General features: G+C 42.7%; 1 protein-coding gene across 1 annotated transcript in view; it reads right to left on the bottom strand.

Annotated features, from left to right (window-relative positions):
- PDZD8 (PDZ domain containing 8) overlaps positions 1-19,050 on the bottom strand; it is a 71,499-nt gene extending 52,449 nt beyond the window's left edge. Inside the window, exon 1 of the mRNA XM_060641379.3 lies at positions 17,909-19,050. Within this exon, the coding sequence (XP_060497362.3) occupies positions 17,909-18,777 (869 nt within the window). The 5' untranslated portion in view covers positions 18,778-19,050. The remainder of the gene's footprint in view (positions 1-17,908) is intronic.
- Between the last annotated feature and the right edge of the window lie 1,887 nt (positions 19,051-20,937).

Genomic DNA, 20,937 nt, shown 5'->3' with positions numbered 1-20,937 from the left:
CGATCCAAGTCCAGAAAGCAATGATCTCCTAAACCCAGATGACAGGTGTGTGGCAAGCCAAGAGACAAGCCTGGTTTGAAATGGGTGATGAAGGCTCTGAGGAGATCTCTAGGAAATGAGGGGAATGAATAAGACAGGCAGAAGGAACGAGAAGGGAGAGGTTAATTTTTCAGTTAAAAAAATTCAAACTTGACTGTGGGGACATTGTTTTGAATGTGGCACCAAGAGTTTGAAATTGGAACACAGAGAAGGAAACATAAAGCTGCATATTAGGTAGCTGTACAATAAAGGAAAATTATGCAGACGTAGTAACAACGTAAATACATAGACCGGTCAAGGAAGGGAACTCTGAACAGAACATAAATGTTATTGATTATGTACAAAGAAGGATGCAGTTCAATGCATGAACTGCAAACAGTGATAGAGCTAGATCAGGAAAAGGCAGGAGGGAAGATGCAAGAGGCCGTCACCTAGCTAAATCCTCACCTACCTCAGAATGACGTCAATCAACAGTGTCTGACGTTGTTAAATCAAGAACAGCAACGGGACATTGCTGAGCAATAAAGAGGTAACACCATGATTAATTAGCATAGCTAACGTTACCAAGTACTTACTGTATAACAAGCATTACAATGATTAATTCTTAATAATTCTATGAGATGTAATGAATTCTCATTTTGTAGATGAGGAAACGGAGACACAGAAGTTATACAGCTAGTAAGCAGTAAGAATCAAGATAAGAATCAAAGCAGTCAGGCTCCCAAATCTGTGTTATTAATCAGCACCTCTTAAAAGCTGCTAAAGAAACAGTTACAAATGGTTGATTCTGAAGAGTATGACTTCTGTTAGGAAAGTAGAGGATTTAGGGAAGTGACTGCTGACTTTCATACGAAGTCCTGTCATACGTGATTTTTTAATTTGATTTTTAAATTATGTACATAAACTTGGGGCGCCTGGGTGGCTCTGTCGGTTAAGCGTCCGACTTCGGCTCAGGTCATGATCTCCTGGTTTGTGGGCTCGAGCCCCGCGTCGGGCTCTGTGCTGACAGCTCGGAGCCTGGAGCCTGCTTCGGATTCTGTGTCTCCCTCTCTCTCTCTGCCTCTCCCCTGCTTATGTTCTGTCTCTCTCTGTCTCAAAAATAAATAAAAAATTTAAAAAAATTGTTTTAATAAATTATGTACTTTAACTAAAATGAAAAGACAATACCAAATGTTGAAGATGTGAAACTGCTAGTGTAGACTATCGTAACTACTTTGAAAACTCTGTGGCAATATTTACTAAACCCGAACAGATGCATAACCCATGACCCGGCAAGCCTACTCTGAGATACATCCAAATAGAAATGTGCACAAACGGTCACCACAAGACATGTATAAGAATATTCATAACAGGGCTATCCAATGGTCCATCACGAGTAGAAGGGATAAACTGAGTACAATCACACAGTGGAATACACCACAGCAAATAAAATGAACAAACTACATCCGTGCACGGTAACATGGATTAATTTCACAAACATACTGTTGAGCTAAATAAAGAAGCCAGAAAAACGATGAGTGCACCCAGCATGGCTCAATTTATATAAAGTTCAAAAACAGATTTAAAAAAAAAAAAAAGAAAGAAAGAAAACCAACCCAAAAGCAACGGTGACAGAAGTCAAGAGAGCTACGCTGAGAGAGGGGAGGGTAGTGACTGGGTGGCAGTCAAGGGACTTCCTGGTTGCTGGTAATATTCTATCGCTTGTTCTGAATGCTGTTCTGTTCCCTTTGTAAAAATGCATTGAAATGAATTTTATAATAGTGCACATTTTAAGTGGTGAGTTGTATTTTAGTAAAAGTTAAAAAAAACATGTTTAATTTAAAAATGTACATTACTTTGGTAACATTTTAAAAATATACAGTATTTAAATTTTACACCTACAAGAGAAGCCAAGCCTTCTTCTCATATGTGGATCCGAATCTTTTTTAATGTCTAAAATATGTTTTTTCTCTAAGATGTTTCTTCAAGAATGCTCTATAAGCACCCTGAATGCCAGCTGGTGACATCTCTGTCACATGGCAGCAATAAAACTGTTTGCAAACACTGTGATCTTTAGAGAAAAAGGGTTTACTACAAACCCAATATAAAAATAGTCTGAGGTCTAAATCTACTCTTGACTTCAGCATGGGCTCTGTGTCTTTGCCAAAGTAATAAATCTGCTCAAGTCTTCAACTCAATAAAAGGGAAAACTTCCTAACAATTAGAGCTAGTAAAAAAAAAAAAAAAAAAAGGCACAGCTATCTCAATGCACTGCATACCTTCTATCTCTAGAAATACTCAGGTAGAGGTTGGACGAGGTTTTGTCAAGGAGGGAAGGTGTCATGAAAAGAAACACAAAAATAAGAATCATGCAAGGCCAACTCCAAGAGATTTTTTTCAAAATAATCAGGGGAGAGCAGTGATGCCCCAAAGTGGCCATAAGTTAATGACTGTCTGCTACAAACTATGGGGGTTTACGGAACTACTCTCTTAACTTCTGAATAAGTTTTAAATCTTCCCTAATGAAGAATTAGAAGAGGTCTGTTCAGTATACTAAAACAATTTCAGTTCTCTCTTCTTTCTCCTTTCTCTTCTACACTTTCTTTAGCAACATCATTTGTTCTCACTGCTTCTACAAGTTCTATATATTGATGCCTAAAAGTAAACTAGACACCTTTTCTTGAAACTGGCTCCTTCTCTCCTGTTTTCTCTTACTGGCACCACCGACTTCATAGACACTTGGAAACCCGAAGTTACCTTTTACTCTTTCCCTTCTCGCAACCCATCCGTTCCACCTCCATTCCCTTCTACGTACTGGTGAGATGTCTCTTCCACTCTTGTTCGGTGTTCCCCATTGGCCTGGTTCGGGTTTTCACTAGTGACTTACCAGGCTAGGATTTCTGAAGTCAGGTTTCCTCTTCGTTAAAAAAAGTATTTTTAAATCCAAAACAAAAGCCTTCTGCTTCTTTAAGTAAAAAGCTACTTCATAGGACAATTACAAAGACTTAGAGAGTTCACACGTGAAATAGTGGGGCTCCCAACATGTAATAGGCACACAAAGCCTGGTTTTCTTCCTTCTCTATGCTCAAGTCTCATCAAACTGGCTTCCTCAGGGAATCCTTAAAGATACCATCCAATGTCCTGATTCAGTTCCTTCTGCTATTTCTTCCACCAAACCATACCTCCATCCCATCACCCCGTGTCTAAAGATAAACTATCCTTTACTGGTCAGCCCAAACGTCATCTCATCCCTTTCCACCAATGTGCTTACAGACTCAAAAGACCACAGTCTTATTTCAGGCTTGGGAATATAAACAACACTACATCCTGCCTAAGGAAGAGAGTAGAACGAGCAGTTCTCAAGAGGCAACTGGGAATTGTGTGATTTTTGCCTTTCAGTCTGACAGTCTTGGCTCTCTCGCATTAGGAACTAGAAAACCTAAGTGTGCTTTAAATTCTCCTAAACCAGGGGCGCCTGGGTAGCGCAGTCGGTTAAGCGTCCGACTTCAGCCAGGTCACGATCTCGCCGTCCGTGAGTTCGAGCCCCGCGTCAGGCTCTGGGCTGATGGCTCGGAGCCTGGAGCCTGCTTCCGATTCTGTGTCTCCCTCTCTCTCTGCCCCTCCCCCGTTCATGCTCTGTCTCTCTCTGTCCCAAAAATAAATTAAAAACGTTGAAAAAAAAAAATTTAAAAAAAAAAATTCTCCTAAACCAAATATATAAACTAGATAAAGCAGGGGTGATCATCTTCAAAACTTACCCTTCTTCAGAGGTAGCACAGCATTCCTTTAAAAAATGACTATTTAAGTATCACAAAACCTCAGCTGCCCGTAACTTCCCTGGTGCGCATTATTGTGCAAACTATGGCACACTAACACAAAACTCCATGTAAGCTAGAGGGAAAACAAAGCACGTGTGGCTCAAAATACTCTTACTTTTCTATACCTACATTTCAAAGTTCCAATTTTACTTGGACAATTCAATCGATACTACATCACAGGCCATTCGCACACCGAGCTCCCCCAAGCTTACCGAGGTCAGGACTGCCCCATCATTTCTCCCGAGAGACTGCCTGCTAAGCGCTGTGATTCCCGAGGTAGTCCTGCGTGGTGAGCCCCTTTCCACCACTCACCTCCTCTCTGTAAAGGGCAGGCTCCACCTGCTGTTGCTTCCTCGCCTGTGTTCCAAAAGCACTTTCTACAGGCTTCTATTATGCCCCTAATCACCCTGTTTACATGTCTGTTTCTCTCTGGTTCTCCCTCACACCACCCCCTCCTCCCAACTAAATCGCCAGCTGCCTGAAGGAAAGAAACAGACGCGACAGCTATTGGAGAACAGGGTCGGGAGCAGACTCTGGAGCTTGAACAGCTTGGCTTGGGATTCTGTTCTGCCACTTCCCAGTAATATAACCTTGAGCACAGTGTGACTTTAAGCCTCAGCTTCCTCATATGAAAAAGGATAATAATTACACCTACCTCAGAGCTGTTACAAGGACTACGTGAAATAATAAAAAGCATTGTTCGTCCCTCACTCCTCAGCTTCTTTTTGACGAGGCAGTTTAAAGCAGTGTTAGGCACACAGGTTTTAGAGCCGGTGCTTGGTTTTGAATTTTGGTTCTTACATTTACTAGCTTTAAGACCTTGGACAAGCTACTTCAACTCTCAAAGCCTCAGTTTCTTCATCTGTAAAAGTAAGATAATAATTATTACCTATCTTAATAAGGTTATTTTAAGGAGGAGATGAAAAAGTTCACATAAAGCAGTAGGCACAGTGAGGAACTCTAGAAATACTTCCTATCAAGTTTTCTATTTATCTATTTTAAGGCTGATCTCCTAGAGACTTAACACAGGGCCAACTCCTTCCCTTCCACAAAGAACCATTTCGGGAGTCTGCGTTCACCAAGTCGGATGTTCAAAGTCACAGCTGTTTGTCTTCCTTGGATTCTAGATTCCACATGGCCATGACTTCAGTCGTGATACCAGTTGGTTTTTTAAAAATTGTGCTCTTTGAGAGGATATCAACTTGCAAGTGCAGGGAAACAAATTAACAATAGCCAGTAGGGCCTCCCTACCCTAGGTGTTCCCTTTCTACCTCTGCATCATTAAGCTTCATAACTTACATAACTAAAGCATATATGAAAACTGAATATAGTCAGACACCGACTTAAGGAAACCTATGGAGAATTGTTCCATTTATGGAATTCCTGCATGGGCACCACACTGACAAATCTACACTTTGGAAAAGGATTTCAATTCCTGTACTCCCAAGGAGAAAAAAGTAGTGGTGAACAGTTATGAAACGAACAAGGACAACAAACCCAGTTATCAAAACTTCCCCCCGACGATCTATATACCCTCAACTTCATACAAACTCCTAATTCTGCATAGAAGAATCAAGATCTAAAATGCTTCACAACTCTCTGATGTAGTTTTACATATACACCGAACAAAGAGAGTGGTAACAGAGGCCACAGGTCCCTCACAAGAGAACTCAATAGGTGGTGACTCAAAGATGAGTCAGTGTTAACCGATATCCTATGCACCAGAGAGACAAAGTATCAAATGAGAGGAGTCGCTCAGCGAACCAAAGTAATCCTCTTGACCACGTCTTGATAAATCTCGTATGTTTTTGTGTTCATCACAACTCACAAAGTGAGGGTCCCTTACCACAGCCTGTGATGAATAAAATTGAAATCCTCAGCTTTCACAAAGCTGGGGGGAAAAAAAAAAAGGCAGAACCATGAGAAGAACTGTCCTCAAATTCAAATCCCCACTCCTCTCTGCCAGCTCCCCCAACACACACTTTAGAGTAAGAAAATATAAAAATTACTATTTTGTTGGTTTCTAGCATGCCTATAAATTATATAATGCCTTCACATACATCTGTGATTCTCATGATTCATAACAACATACGGCATTGTAAGTCTTAGTTTATAGATGAAGAAATTAAGGATGAGGAAGTTCAAGTGGCTTTCTGTGATCGGTCGGTGATCACAATGGTACAATCATAACTGCAACAGATCCACTCAAATCTGTGCTCCTTACGACACCAAGATGTAAATACTATAGATCAAATGAAAATGTATGTTTGAAATGTTCATTAAAGCTGACTCAGGAAGCGAGGCAACAGAGGTTCCTCCTTTATAAACGGTAAAAATAAACACATTTGAGATTATATCAGCAGTTCTCAAATACCTGGTTCACAGGACCCCTACACATTTTAAAAATTATTAAGGACTCCAAAGACCCATTGTTTATGTGGGTTATATAGACATCTACCACGTTAGAAATTAAAAATAACACTTTTAAACATAAGAATACACAAGCTCACATTCCATCAACTGTCTGGCTGATGATGTCCTCACACATCATATGACTCTTGGAAAACACCACTGTACCTTGTAAGAGAATGGCACTGAAAAAGGCAAACAGCATTTCTGTATTACCATGAGAATCGTTTTGACAGGAGACCCCTTCTGTAAGGGTCGTGGAGATCCAAAGCGGTCCTCAAACCACACTTTGAAAACCACTCACTGAGTGGGGCGCCTGGGTGGCTCAGTCAGTTATGAGTCCAACTCTTGGTTTCAGCTCAGCTCATGATCTCACGGTTCGTGAGCTCAAACCCATGTTGGGCTCCTTCACTGTCAGCTCAGAGCTTGCTTGGGATTCACTCTCTCTCCCTTTCTTTCTGCCCCTCACCAGCTCATGCTCTCATCTCTCTCTCAAATAAAGAAATGCACTTAAGAAAAGAAAAGAAAAAAGAAAACTACAGAGTTAAAAAGTTAACAGAAAAAGTTAACAGCTATCATGGCAATTCTTCTTCAATTCTAAGTTCTAACCTGTTATCTTACTTTAAGTACACTGTTTCTCACTACTGGATTAAAAAAAAAAATTTACGGAAGGAGTGTTTTATTTATTCCCTCCTACCACTAATTCTCTTTGCAATGTATAGTGCCCTGGACAGAGATGGCACCAAACATTTATGGGGTAAATTGAATCTCTTCTAAACTCCAGTGGATAGAGGAAGAGAAAACATCTTAAAGCAAAATTATCACCTCCCTACTATGATAAAGACATGAAAAATGAAGTATATAATACAGAGGTCAGATCTTCTTAAGCCAGTTAGATGCATCAAACAGACAAAAACTCCATTCAAGACATGGAGGAAAAGATCTAAACGAGAAACGAGGAGAAAGTTAATGCTTTAAGGTTATAACTGTCCACCTTTCTCCTAAGTTTTCTCTATCCAAATAAAAGTAGCAAAGCATATTCTGAAGTATAAATGGTTTTAATATTATCTGTATCTCTGCTTCTCTTACCTGAGGTTGGAACTTATTAAATATTTCTTTAACTTAGTAAATATTTTTAAGAAGATTTGTACCTGTATATTTGAGAGAAATCCAAACATGAGGCCTCTGCAGAAATAACAGATAAGTGAATAATAATGCCACCTCATAATTACATAATTTTTTCTAAAAATTTTAAAAACTTTAATTTTCATTCAGTCTTAAAAATAACAAGTTGCAAGACTTACCCAAGGATACACTAAATCAACAAATCAACAGTAATTTCAGAAATACAAAAGTAATTCCCAGTCATCTAATCCTACTGTTTCAGGGCAAAGAGGCTAAGCTACTTTCCGGAGAAACCGTAAGAGCACAGAGTATCCCCAAGACACTCCAACAGTTAACAGCACAGACTCTGGTCTAATAAATGCTGTTGACTAGCATGATTCTCAGAATAATGGAGTCCAAATCCTAAATTGATAGCATCAAGAATTCCAAACATTTTGAATAACTTACTCAAATATTTTAAATAAATAGTTTACTAAAAAATGGCTTAAAGTTTAGATAAATTGTATTCATGGGCTTTATTACAGACTAACACTGTCAGGAATTTTCTCCTTATACCTCACTAATTTCAAAATACCGGAACTAAATTCAATCTGTACTATCTGCCACTCCAGTATTAGTAAATGAAGGACACATAGTTTGCTACAAACATTTCAATTCTTCCTATGTCAAAAGCTTCCAATTGAGTCCTGACTAAAACCCAAAGTTAAATACTGAGAACTAATAACCTTTCCAAATATTAGAATAGACCAAACATCACCTGTCCTAAATCTTACAGATTATACTTAATGGTAAGAACAAAATAAGGCTTTTAGTGCATTATAAAAATGATTATCATACAGTGAAATTGGCTATAATAGAATGGCTCTTACTTCAGCCACAGCAAGTTTCACAGAACTAAAAGCTCTGAATTATTTACTTGCTTGACCAAATAATTAAGGTAGCAGAGACTGTGTAGTCAGCAACCACAATCATCCTTAGTGATGAGTATGAGCATAATCCAGTACTCGTGAAAGACTATTGCGTGAAAAGGAGAGTAAGCACATAACACAAACACCAGAGGCACTATTTAGTAGATATTGATGCCTAAATGAAATAGCCGTATCTAAGAACAGAGCACAGTTATTTTTCAAATATAGATTCTTATAGCCAGCTACTAAATAAAAGTATGTCATTATCACTATTTAAGATTTTACAGCAAAAATCGCTTACAATTGCAGATTATACAGGAAGGATGTGGGAGCTGATCCTATTAGAAATGGCTTTAGTTCTAAACATCTGAGGTCACAAATACCTGTTTCACTGGCATGTACCTTGCCAGTGAACCAAGTACGCATATAGGTACTTAATACAAAGGAAAATACCCAATCAAAACATTTTTATTGTGCTAATCATAGTATTCTTGTTTTTAAGTGCATGCCAACAAGAACTAATTATGCTGGGCAGTGGGCCATTTTCTAGCCCTTTTCTCAAAGATATGCAAACCAAAGCACAGACATCTCAATACTCTACTCACCATATCATCACCTCCATTCTCCAGACAATACACGAAGAATTCATGGGCATAAATACCCAATGTACTGATTAAAGAAGAAAGAAATACATGTTCTAAAGCAGTCTGCTGGTTTCATGAAAAAATTATGCACCAGACCAGCGAAAATCAGTTGTTTTTCTTTATCAGTCCAAGGAAAGGACCATCTACAGTTTATCTATACTGACCTTTCCTAAGAATACGAAATTGAAAGCCACAGCTTCTGGAGGGTCAGAGAAGGTTGCAAATACATGCAGGTTTTGTTTTTGTTTGCGTGTGGAAATAGAGCTGATGCCCATAAGGTGCCCAACAGACCTTAACTCAGAACTGTGAACCGCTGGAGATTTTCATCAGCATTATTTGTGTGTATGTGTTGTGTGATGTAGTATGGGGGGGGGTGGGTGGGTGTGTGTGTGTGTGTGTGTGTGTGCGCGCGCGCGCGCGCGCGCGCGCGCGCAAAGGGAGGAGGTGCTCCTCTTCGATACTGAGTTTACAATCAGAATTTAGGTTACAAACTAGCAGTCTAACTGTGTTTATAATGACAACCTTACACCATTTTTTAAAAAAAGGTTAAAATGTTTTGTACATCTGTTTATGAAATTCAAAGGATACAGAATTCTTTAGACTGAACTCAAAACTCCAGCACTTCAGTTACATAGCTGAGGTCACTTTGTGAAAATCTATCAAGCATACTCTCAGGATCTGGGCAATTTCTATCTACACACACACACACACACACACACACACACGTCAGTAAGTTCGTACACACACAAAAAAGTTCTGCATTTAAAGGGCTAACGTGCTTTTTTCTATAGGATGGTGAAAAGACGGTATTTAGGCAGGGACAAGAAACATGATGTTGCGAGCTCTTCGGCTGTCTGTGGGAAAAACATTCCTGAAGAAAAACCAGGAAGGCCCTTGTGATGGGCGCATGCTTGGAGTGTGAGGACAGCCAGGAGGCCAGAACAGACTAAGGGAAAGAAGAGTTATAGAAGATAAGGTCAGAGCTGGAGACATGGCCAGGAGTGAAGTAAAGCGGTGAATGAGTTAGACCCACACATACCTTTGAAAGGGGAAACGTGTTTAATGTGTCACCTAGCAAATATCTGACATATCTCTAGTAAAATGTCTGACAGATATAGGATAATCAATAAACGTGTATTCACTTAGTTACTAAACCAAAGATACGGAAGTTTATTCAGCAGGTGTCCTATATGTGACATTTAATATCTCCAATTAGATAGATACTATTTGTTTCCATTTTACAGATATGAAAACTGAAACCAGGGAAGAGAAAGCCCTTTGTTCAAGGGTTCTTGCTTGGGAGAGTGAAGTCAGGTACATATTATCCCCAAAGCTCTATGGACTGAAACAGACAACTAAGTACTTCTCTATGGCCTCAACCCAAAAGAATAAAATAATTCCATAGTAGTGGCAGTCTCTACTTAGCACCTGCATTTCTACTCATCTGAAGGTAAGTAATTAACACCTATACCTCCTTCTTCCCTACTACAACTACAATAAGTATGTGGTTTTATCCGAGTCTTAGCAGTTTGGCAAGAAAACATTTTCAAACTAAACTTCTGTAAAACTTCTACTAATAACTAGGTAGTTGCTTTATAACTCTCCAGTGAAGTATGATGTGCTCTGATGCCATGCCAAAAGTGCTCGTAGGTCCTAGGACTCCAGAAACAGAACAAAGGGATTTAACTGCACTTGTTTCCTGGTGACATTGTTCTGAGAAAATGGAGAATACGATAGGAAGAAATGTAAGGGCAATATTTAACTTCTAAACATGGTATTGAGTGGTAGAAACTCTAACTTGAAATGTCAGATATTCTTACTGAACAACTGACTCAAAAAGGCTCAGCCTGCTGTATGGAATTTTACTAAGAGGAGAAAAAAAAAAAGAGACTGGTTACACTTTCTTGAATAGAGGTTTTTTAGGAATGTCTGAGCCATATGAATCCTGTATACCTTCTAAGAAGGCCAACAAAATTATTAAAGTGCTTAATATTTAAGCACATTAGTTTTAGTTATACTTACAGCAACGAAGTTGTACCCGTCTGTCTGTACTTACTACTCAACCTGGAGTCTAAGGCCTCCAGGCAGGTTTGGAGGGGACTATAAATTTCATGAAATTAAACAAAAATCTGTGTATACATTTTTCTGCAGAGACCCACAGTTCTTATTAGCTTTCCAAAAAGATAAAACCCTCAAAAAAAGGCTTAAAAGTACTTTTCAACATATATGTACATCTGCTCCTTTTCTGTAGACATTTAAAGCATAGCTTTTGTCCTGTTTTTTAGTTTCTTTTTTTTTTTAAGAGTTTAGAGCAAACTTTTTTTTATAAAGAGCCAGATAGTTTATATTCTAGAATCTGTGGGTGCATATGGTCTGTTTCACGTTGTTCTCTGAACAACTTTAAATGTAAAGTTTAGAATGTAAAAACCATTCTTAACTCATGGGCCTAATACCAGCTTGTTTTAGAGATCTCTGCCGAAACAACACAGCACCGGCTTTGGGAGTCCAGACTTTTTTTTCTTTTTTCTTCTCTTTCCTGAGGATTTCAAGAAAGTCACTAACCCCTCTTAAGTCTCAAGTTTCCACATCTTTAAAAATGAGACACTCAACTCTCCCGTAAAGTAGTTTTAAATATTAAGTGAGGCAGCAAGTATGTTGAACCGCCCACACGATGCCTGGCATATAGTTTAGGAAACTGATTTTATGATTCTTGCCCCTGCCTCATATGATAATCATTAGTAGTACTTGTAAGTCAATATGAAGTGCTGATCAGCAGGCATGCTCCTCCCATACAATCTACTTTATAATGATCTGTTTTGGCTATTTCCAGGAACAAACTGGAGTTTTCCTGGACAACCAGCAAACCTGCACGTTACTGATGAGAATCTAACAGTCTCCTTGTCATTACTCTTCTCCCTTCAATGTGTGAATCAAATTTCTAGAGCAAAGATTTATCAATACATTATTTTCCATCTAAATAGCTATAAATGCCCAGATCATAATAATTCAAAGAAGCTTAAGAAAACCCAACTTGCAAGAAGTAAAACCAGCATTAGCTGAAGTGTACTTAGGTGTACCAGGGACCCTAAGGTTACAAAATACTGCACAGCCCAAAGTCATCAGCAGAGATACTGATCTCCTCTTCCTATTCGTCACAAAACTGAAGGTTTCAAATACATCCAAAATGCCATTATGTTGAGCTTCCATTGCTCTTTGTTTTCTCCAGAAAGACTAACCAGCTAACTATGTTATAACCATTTTTATCCTTCACCATACCTATCACAACACTAGCTAGGTATGACAGTCTTCAGGAAACAGTTATTGAAAATAAGTATTTTAATTTTTTTAATGTTTATATAGTTAAAAAAAAGTTTTTTAATGTTTATTCATTTTTGAGAGAGCACAAGTGGGGGTGGGGCAGAGAGAGAGGGAGACAGAATCCAGAGCAGGCTCCAAGCTGTCAGCACAGAGCCTGACGCGGGGCTTGAACCCACGAACCATGAGATCATGACCTGAGCCAAAGTCGGATGCTTAACCAACTGAGCCACCCGGGCGCCCCAGTGTTTATTTATTTTTTGTGGGGGGGGAGGGAGGGAGGGGCATAGAGGGAGGGAGACACAGAATCCAAAGCTGACTCCAGGTTCTGAGCTGTCAGCACAGAGCACCACGCAGGGCTTGAACTCATGGACCACGAGATCATGACCTGAGCTAAAGTCACACACTTAACCTACTGAGCAACCTACTGAGCAGGCATCCCTGAAAATAAGTATTTTAGAAATGATTTTATTTATCTAAGACAATAGTCCTTCAATTCTATTTATATAAAAATATTCATCTGAGCAGCAATAAAAGAAAAAGCACGACAATTAAAAAATTAGCTACTACATCATTATTCCAGAACAGCTAGAGTGATACAATAATGTCCTTGTCTGTACTTTCCCCAAGAATCAAAGGCTGTATTCCTGCTAATTGTTATTAAGTAAAACTATGATTCCTATAATCACTAAGGATTTTAGAGGCTATTTTCAAGTATTTTCTAGCCTAAGACACCTTTTAAAAGTTGTCCATATATAGAAAGAGTATGAAAGAGAAAGCGAATAAATATAGGACATTACACCTTACAAATGATTTTGACAGCTTTCAGTGAATTTACTTTGAAAAATTTTAAGACATAACTGAAAGCCATGTTTACTTCAAATAATCAGTAAAATGAAAATGCTATAATTAACAATCAGAGTAAATGTTTTTCTTCATCATCTCAGAAGACAAAAGAGAAAGGAATTCAATTACAAACCACATTACAGAGTATGAGGCTTTTCAGACCAAGCCTAATTTAGTCCTCTGAAATGAATGGTATATTTAGAGAAGATATAGGTAAATATCAACATGCTAAAAAGCTCTACCTAACTAAACACACCCGGCCTTTTGGTCTCTAGTCTATAGGAATATTTGAAAAATTTCCACAAATACAGAGCAGAATGCTTTTCAGGAGTAAAAGAACAGAACAGTTAGGACAAAAACAGTCAGGTTCAGAAGACATTCTATGAACTTGAAGAGTGAAGTTTTCTCCCAAATAACTGTTCCATATGCATTCGTTGAATTCAAATCTCATTAAGTAGATATCCCCTTATTTGTCAATCAGAGAAGTATATGCTTACATAGTTAACGACTTATTTCACACTAAAGCAAAAAGCCACCAAACTTAAGTGAAAAGCAGCCACTATGTACTTACTATCACTGTACTGCAGAAACGGAAAATGTTTCATGAAATTTTTAAAAAATTTCTGGTAGAATGATTTTTTTTAATTCAACATATCAATACTTTTTGTAAAATAAAATTGCTTAATGCAAGGCCCTTGAAAGATAATAATGCTTAAAGAAGGGTAAAAATCATCAACTTTTACTATCGAGCTATTAACTCTGCCCATTTTCACTGATTATGAACAGCACTGCTCCCTTTAGGGACGGTCTCAAATGCATACAATGCCGGGCCAGACAAGTACCATTAGCAAGTAGGCGGGGACTAAAACCTAAGCCTAAGAACTTCCTGCAGCTGCTACTAGACCTCCCTCTCCATCCTGTTATTGCTAGAAGGAATGCAGGCCATTCCTTCCAACGTTTCCTAAGAGAAGCCAGAATTCCATTTTTATTTTGATTTTGATTCAATGTTTATTTATTTTTGAGAGCGGGGAGGGACAGAGAGAGGGAGAGAGAGGGAGTCAGAGGATCCGAAGCTGGCTGTGCTGGCAGCAGAGAGCCCAACATGGGGCTCGAACTCATGACTTGGGCCAAAGTTGGAAGCTTAACCAACGGAGCCACACAGGTGCCCCCAAGATCTCCCGTTTTTAGATACTGGCAATTAAGAAACAAAAAAATACAGTGAGGTTGAATAAAAAGTACCTGCAAACTGAATCTGGCCTTTCTACATGCAACCAGTGCTAAGACACAGCAATAACACTCTAGGAACAAAAACATCGTGAAGAATCTCAAGCATGTGACTCCCAAATTCTAAACTCCCCCAGACTATTACTCAGATTGCACACTGAAGGTGGATTTTCCATGTAGTCAAAAATATTAGTGGTAATCTTTCTCTCCTGAAGACTAATTTTTGGACTAATTTTTTAAAAAGTACTACTTTAATTTACTATTTTAAAGTGTACATTTTAGGAAAAAATGAACATTTGAGGGAAATGAATTTAGAATTGTATCAGTAAAACTAGAATTATAATACGTAGAAACTGTATACATGTTACAACTCATTTCTTAAAAAGTGTTATAATGTTTTACAAACTGTGTTAGTTGGGTAAAATGAAGTGTTAATCATAGCAATCCTTAGAAAGCAACCATTTGAACTTTGAATCTCTAGATTGAGACGTCAGGAACTGGCATCCCTGATGGGCCACCTTCACTTCAGCAACATGAAATGGAAAAACAAATAAAGGAGGGGAGAAGTGACTATAATGTTAATCGTCAAGTATGAATATTATATAACTGCCAAAGGATCCTAAGACCCATACAATTTTCTTTACCGCTTTAGCTCTAAGTAGATTAGACGGCTCTAAAGGATAAAATAGACCTTCTATTTGGAAACAAAATAGATTAAACATTTAAATGGATTAAAATAGAAATACTATGTATGGTATCACCCAAAGATTTAACCTTTCAAGGATCTGCTCTCCAATGTCCAATTTAAGAGGGGTGCCTGGGTGGCTCAGTCAGCATCTGACTCTTGATTTCGGCCCAGGTCATGATCACCAGGAGCCTGCTTGGGATTCTCACTGTCCCTCTTTGTTTGCCCCACCAGCACGTGCACGCGTTGTCTCTCTCTCTCTCTCTCTCTCAAAAGTAAACTTAAAAAAAAAAATTCCAATTTAAGAAACAAACTCGTAGTTACACTCTTCTCAGAGTTCTCAGTTAATTTGTAAATGTACTTCCACATGTCATATTGATAGCACACTTAAAAAAACACAAAACACAAAACCTTGAGAACAAGATGACAGAGTTGAAGGAAAAAAGGCAGCTCTGGCTTTATCAGGGCTGGATTTCCCTACAGGACAGCGGTGTGACCTTAAGCAAGTTTAACTACTTTGAGCACCGCTCCCTCATCCATATAAAAGGGTAAACACTAGCTACTTTAATTCTCGTTATGAGAATTGTGATACATCTTAAATGTGTTTTAATTCATTCTCTTAACTGAAATTTGAATCCGTTCCACAACCTCAGTAGTTTAAAATACTTCTGGCAGAAGAGCTACACAGACAAGAGAACTTAACACTTTCTGAAGCAGCCCTTTTCATCCTCACACTTCTATTATTTTCTTTTACTAAACTAAAATCAGCTGCCTTGTTACTTCAAACCCCAGCCCCCACCGATCACATTCTAGTTAAGTCATAGTACGTACGGCTAATTCAGTTCTCATTAAACTTTAAGCTCCACCAGGGTTGAGGCTGCTCAGTATTGAAGCCCTGACACTAAACAATAATAAGCACATAGTAGGTGTACGACGAATATTTGCAGTGCGAGATTTGTTCTGTGCAGTAGTTACTGATTGACCACTGAAATGCCTTCTGATATAAAGAGCACAAACGTGTACATTTCTAGAGGTGATCATTTAATGTGTAAGGTTTAAAACTGGAACTGTCATATATAACCAAACACATGCTATGTTTTTAAAAAATCCCGTAAGATACAGTAAATGAAAGCAATTTTGCTGTACCTTAGATGGTGATTCTATTCAATGATACAGATGATAAAGTGTCTTCTAAAGCAATAACCCTACTAATGTCTCCATAATGCTATTCATAATTTCCCTGAGATTTAACTGCATTGCAAGTCTACATTAAAAAAAAACAAAAATCAAAACCTCAAAATGATATCCAACCTTATTGCCACTGGCTAATCTGCACACAACCCCAAATTATAACTGAGCCAAATTTTATTATCTGAAAGTTACCCCAAAACCATCAGAGTTGAAGTTGAGACAGAATACCAAAATCTGTGACTTTTTCTTAAGACTTTCTTAGCAACACACTGCTATAAATAAACATCTCACTGGCTAAACACTAGAACTCATTTATAATTTAGTCACTTACATTCCAGAGTTAAAGAGTCGGTTTCATAAAGTATGTTCTACTTCACAGAATAGGAAATCAAACACAGTGAACATCCAGTTCGCCACCCTCTGCAAATCTATGGAAATACTTCCATTACAAAGTAAATTGCTCCTGCCAGTCAACAGTTTTAAGCTGTCACTCTGTGCCACAAGCCTAAACAAAACATAATTAGTGAAGTGTATCTGCCACATACACAAGTCAGTAATCCGTATCAAACTGAAACATAAAATATCTCTGGATTCCCTGGGTCGCTGTTACTTGACATCGTGGAAGAAAATCAGTGAACCAGAAATATGCAACTTCCACTAAAAGGCCCTAGGTAAGGCAAGTACCAGATGGACATAGTTTTATAAGAAAGGACAAAATCCAAGAGTCAAACATTTTAATGAACAGAAAAGCAGAGGACAGAAAGTGAGATAAAAAAAATTCAGCTGATTCAGAATTGCCATGTATGACCCTTTCCGCTCCAACAAACTAGACCCAAGTAGATGAATCCCCTGTCCCTACAAAACGCCTTGCCCATTTAATCAGAACAGGATACTACGTACAATTAAGCCACCAGATGCAGGAGAGTTTCAAAAAGTTAAAATCACTATCACTAAAATTCCTTTTGCAGGGTGATCTGGGTACTGTTTGAGAAACTTGCACCCGGAATTGCCATAAGAGGCGCAGGGTCTAGGTCTGCGTTAGGGAACCCACCGCAAAGGGGCAGAAGGCATTAACACCACATCTGCGGCGAATCACGCTACGTACTGGGTCCCAACTGGCTTTCGAGTCGCTGCGGGAAAAGTAATCCTTTACAGCAGATACCACACCTCTGCCCTGAAAGTTGCCAAAGCGCCATTGCAAAAGTGGCCTGCAGTTGCCAAATGTGACAGCCTCCGGCTATCGGCACGCTTCTCTTGCCTGTACTTTGTGTCCAGGAACAGTTTCTCAACGTGGCCAAGGTGATGCTGCAAAACTGCCTCGATGCAGCAGCCACAAAAGGAACAGCTTCTCCACAGTCCCAAAGCCGCCTCCTGGGGATCAGGGGGGCTGCCCTTCCACTTTCAATACGCTGCTTCTGCCCACGCCGTCAGCACCCCGAGCGCCCACGGACACGCGGAAAGGGTTCTGGCTCACATTCCTGCACTCTGGGAGCAAGCGAGGCGCACCCTACTCGCCTTCCTCTAGGCTCGGGGAGCTCCCCGTCCTGCCAGGCTCGGGGAGCTCCCCGGAAAAGCAGGAGCTGGGGATGAGCCCTTGCCCTTGCCCTTCCCACGCAGGCGGCAGCCTCCCGCCCAGGCCCGGATTCCCGGCAGCCAGGCATCCCCCCCTACCCCCCCCCCCCACGTGCCTGCGGGGCGTCCTTCCCCCACCCCCCTCCCTCCCACCTGATCTTGTAACTCGGCAGAGTGTGCTTGCGCTTGATGATCTTCTTGAGCTGGTTGACGATGATGGAGGTGAGTTGGGGCATGGGCCGCCCTTCAAACTGGGAGCGCACCTCGAAGTCGATCAGCGGGTCCTCCACGAAGGAGAAGAACCAGTGGGTGAAGGGCACGCGAGTGAAGACGAAGCGCAGCCTCCCCACCACTCGGGACAGCTTGACGAACAGGTAGGCCGACTTGCCGAAGACCAAGTCCACGTCGATGGCCAGGTGGAAGCCGCCGTTGTACTCCACCTCCGCCTCGAAGGCCAGCTCCTCCGGGGAGGTGGCGGGCAGCGCCTCCCCCTCGGGGCCGTCCGGCTCTCCGCCGGCCGAGGGCACCACCGGCCGGAGGAGCCGGATGGTCTTGATGAAGGGCACGGTCTCGCCCAGGAACACGTCCCGCAGGCTCAGCCCCTCCAGCAGGCGCCCGGCCGTCTTGGTCTGCAGCAGCTCCTCGAACTCCACCTTGATCTTCTTGGTGACCCAGCGGCGGGCCAGCGCGGTGTCCCGCAGCTCCCGGAACAGGAACAGGATGGTGGCGTTGAGGAAGTAGCAGGTCTCCCGCGTCGGCGGGGCGGGGGTCTCGGGGGCCGGGGTCGCGCCGCCCTCGGGGGGCCCGCCGGAGGGCTCCTCGGCCCCGCCGCCGCCGCCATAAAGGTACTCCCTCAGGGACAGGCCCGGCACCGGCTTGATGTAGCGGAAGCCGTCGCCCGCGCGGGCCGCCTCGTCCGGCGGCGGTTCGGGCTGCTTGCGGTACAGCAGCAAGAACTGGGTGAGGAGCGTGAGGAAGGAGCCCAGCACGGCCGACGCCAGAATCATGAGCAGCAGCCCCATCCCGGCACCGCCTCCGCCCGGGCCGCCCGGGCCCCCGCTCCCGCGCCCACAGCGCCGCTCTCTTCACGTCGCCGCCCCCGCTGCCTCCATCTTGAGGACATCGGGCGGCGGGGTCGGCGCGAGCGGCTCCCCGGGCCTCGTCCGGCGGCTCCGGTCGGCGCGGTGCGGCGCCCGAGCCTGCAGCGGCCCGCGACTCCTCAAACGCTCCCGGAGGCGGCTGCTGTGGCGGCGGCGGCGGCCGCGGTGGCGGCGGGACGGAGGGGGCGGCGCGGCACTCCCTCCGGCCCGCGCTCATTGGCCGAACGGCGCGTGTCGTCAGGAGCGTGCTCGCTCCCGGCGGTGTCGCCTGGCAGCCGGCGCCCGGGCGCGCGTGCTCGGGTCCCTCTTCACCTCCCGGGCGCCCTTCCAGCCCCGCCCCCCACGCCAACATTCCATTCCTCCTCGAGCCACGTGGCTGTCACTTCTGGAGCCGCGGACGGGATCCGGGGGGGATGCCTGGGGCCACCCGTTGAAGGATGAGGAGGCCGGGCGTAGGTGGCGTGGCGTGTTCTTGATCTCCGTCCTCCCGATGAGCCCCTCCCCCGCTCTTTGGCCGCGGTCCCTGCCTGTTACCTCTGCTGCAGTGTGGTTCTTCCACTCGCGCCCCTGAGAGATGGGCTGGCGGCGGCTTTCCCTGCAGGGCAGCGCCGCAGAGGATCTGAGCTGGCCGTTCGGAGACCTCCCGAGCCGAGCAGAAGACTGAACTGCTTCAGAGCCCGCCGTCGCTGACCGTCAATGCGACCAGCGGACGCTCTGCGTCTGCGAAGGGTGGGCCTGGGAAGGAGGGACGGAGAAAAAACGGCGTAAGATGCAAACTAACTTTGCCGGCAAGGTGGATGTTCGAGATTCAAATGAGAACGAAGTAAAAGAGCCGGGACGAGCAGGGATGATGAATGAGAGGAGTTTGCCGGATGATCGGAAGACGAATAGTGGCTCACTGTCAAACTCTTGCAGTGTGTTAAGCCCTAGTGCGTTTTACCGCATTTAGCCCTTCCAAGAGGAAGTTATTGTTAGCCCCCATCCATTTTACAGACGCAAACACTGGCACAGAGAGGCAAAGAAAGTTGCTTAGGGTCACGCAGTAGAGGCTGTTTGCCTAAAATTAATTCCTAACCCCCCGGGTCACCGTGACCACCAAATTGCTACTAGAGTTGTAAGGGGGTTTGCTGGTTCCCTGGTGCACAGAAAGGGGGAGGTGGGGAGGAGGGGCAGGAAAGACTTGGAATTTTGCACAAGGTAGCACCTTGACCAAAGCCATAGAGTTAATGAAGCCAGGTGACCCGGAACAGTATCACTCCCTATGTCCTCTGGCTGCTTGGTCCTTACATCGTAAATGCTTCTGTGGCTCCAGCCACGTGGATACCACAACAGTTCTACCCCCTAGTCCTACAGGGGTCAGATATGCCATACCTGAAAGTCAGGAAGACTCTGGGTGGCCCTAAGGGCCAGGGCACAGCCTCTCTCTAGCCCTGGAAGATCTCCAGCCTAGTGACTGTCTTGGATCTGGGTGATTCTAGAACAAAACCAGAGTTGCACCCCATCTTGACCCAGCCAGAGCAGCTACCGAACTCCAGGCCTAGCTTACTTAGTCATGCCCAGGTGTGAGACCAGCAGGGCTCTTTTACTGGGAGAATGGAAGACAGGTGCTGCTGGTTGAAGCCAGGCTTAAACCCCATATTCCACATCCTATGGAAGTCCGAAGCCCTGCCAGGATTTCTGGGAACTCGGGCGACTTTTTTTCTCGTGGTCACCTTTGACTCCTGGCCTCTGCTTCTGCACTGCCGTCTCAGTTCTGCATGGTTTCAACTCAAATGGCAAGTGTGGGCCCTTCCTCAGTTTCAACTAAAAACCTTATTCAGAACCCACGCCCTGTTGGAAGAACGTCACAGAAGCTGGCGGTGGGGTTGGAGCAAAGGAGTAGCTCATATACGTTAACTGAGATCCAGAATTCTCCAACTGTGTCGTGACCCATTCTGCATCTTAAAGAATTCCTTGGCCGCCTCCACCAAGAGGAGTCGGTGATCCTTCTAGGAGTGAGTGAGTCTACAGTGTCGCACTCCATCGCACCGGCTCCTCCCTCTTCTCCCCTCCTCCTACCTCCTCCTCGCTCCTTAGATTACC

The sequence above is a fragment of the Panthera onca genome, chromosome D2 (genome assembly GCF_046562875.1).
Source record: "Panthera onca isolate mPanOnc1 chromosome D2, mPanOnc1 haplotype 2, whole genome shotgun sequence".
Taxonomy (NCBI): domain Eukaryota; kingdom Metazoa; phylum Chordata; class Mammalia; order Carnivora; family Felidae; genus Panthera; species Panthera onca.
The sequence above is the reverse complement of the archived record's forward strand: the minus strand, read 5'-3'. Positions and strand labels throughout refer to the sequence as shown.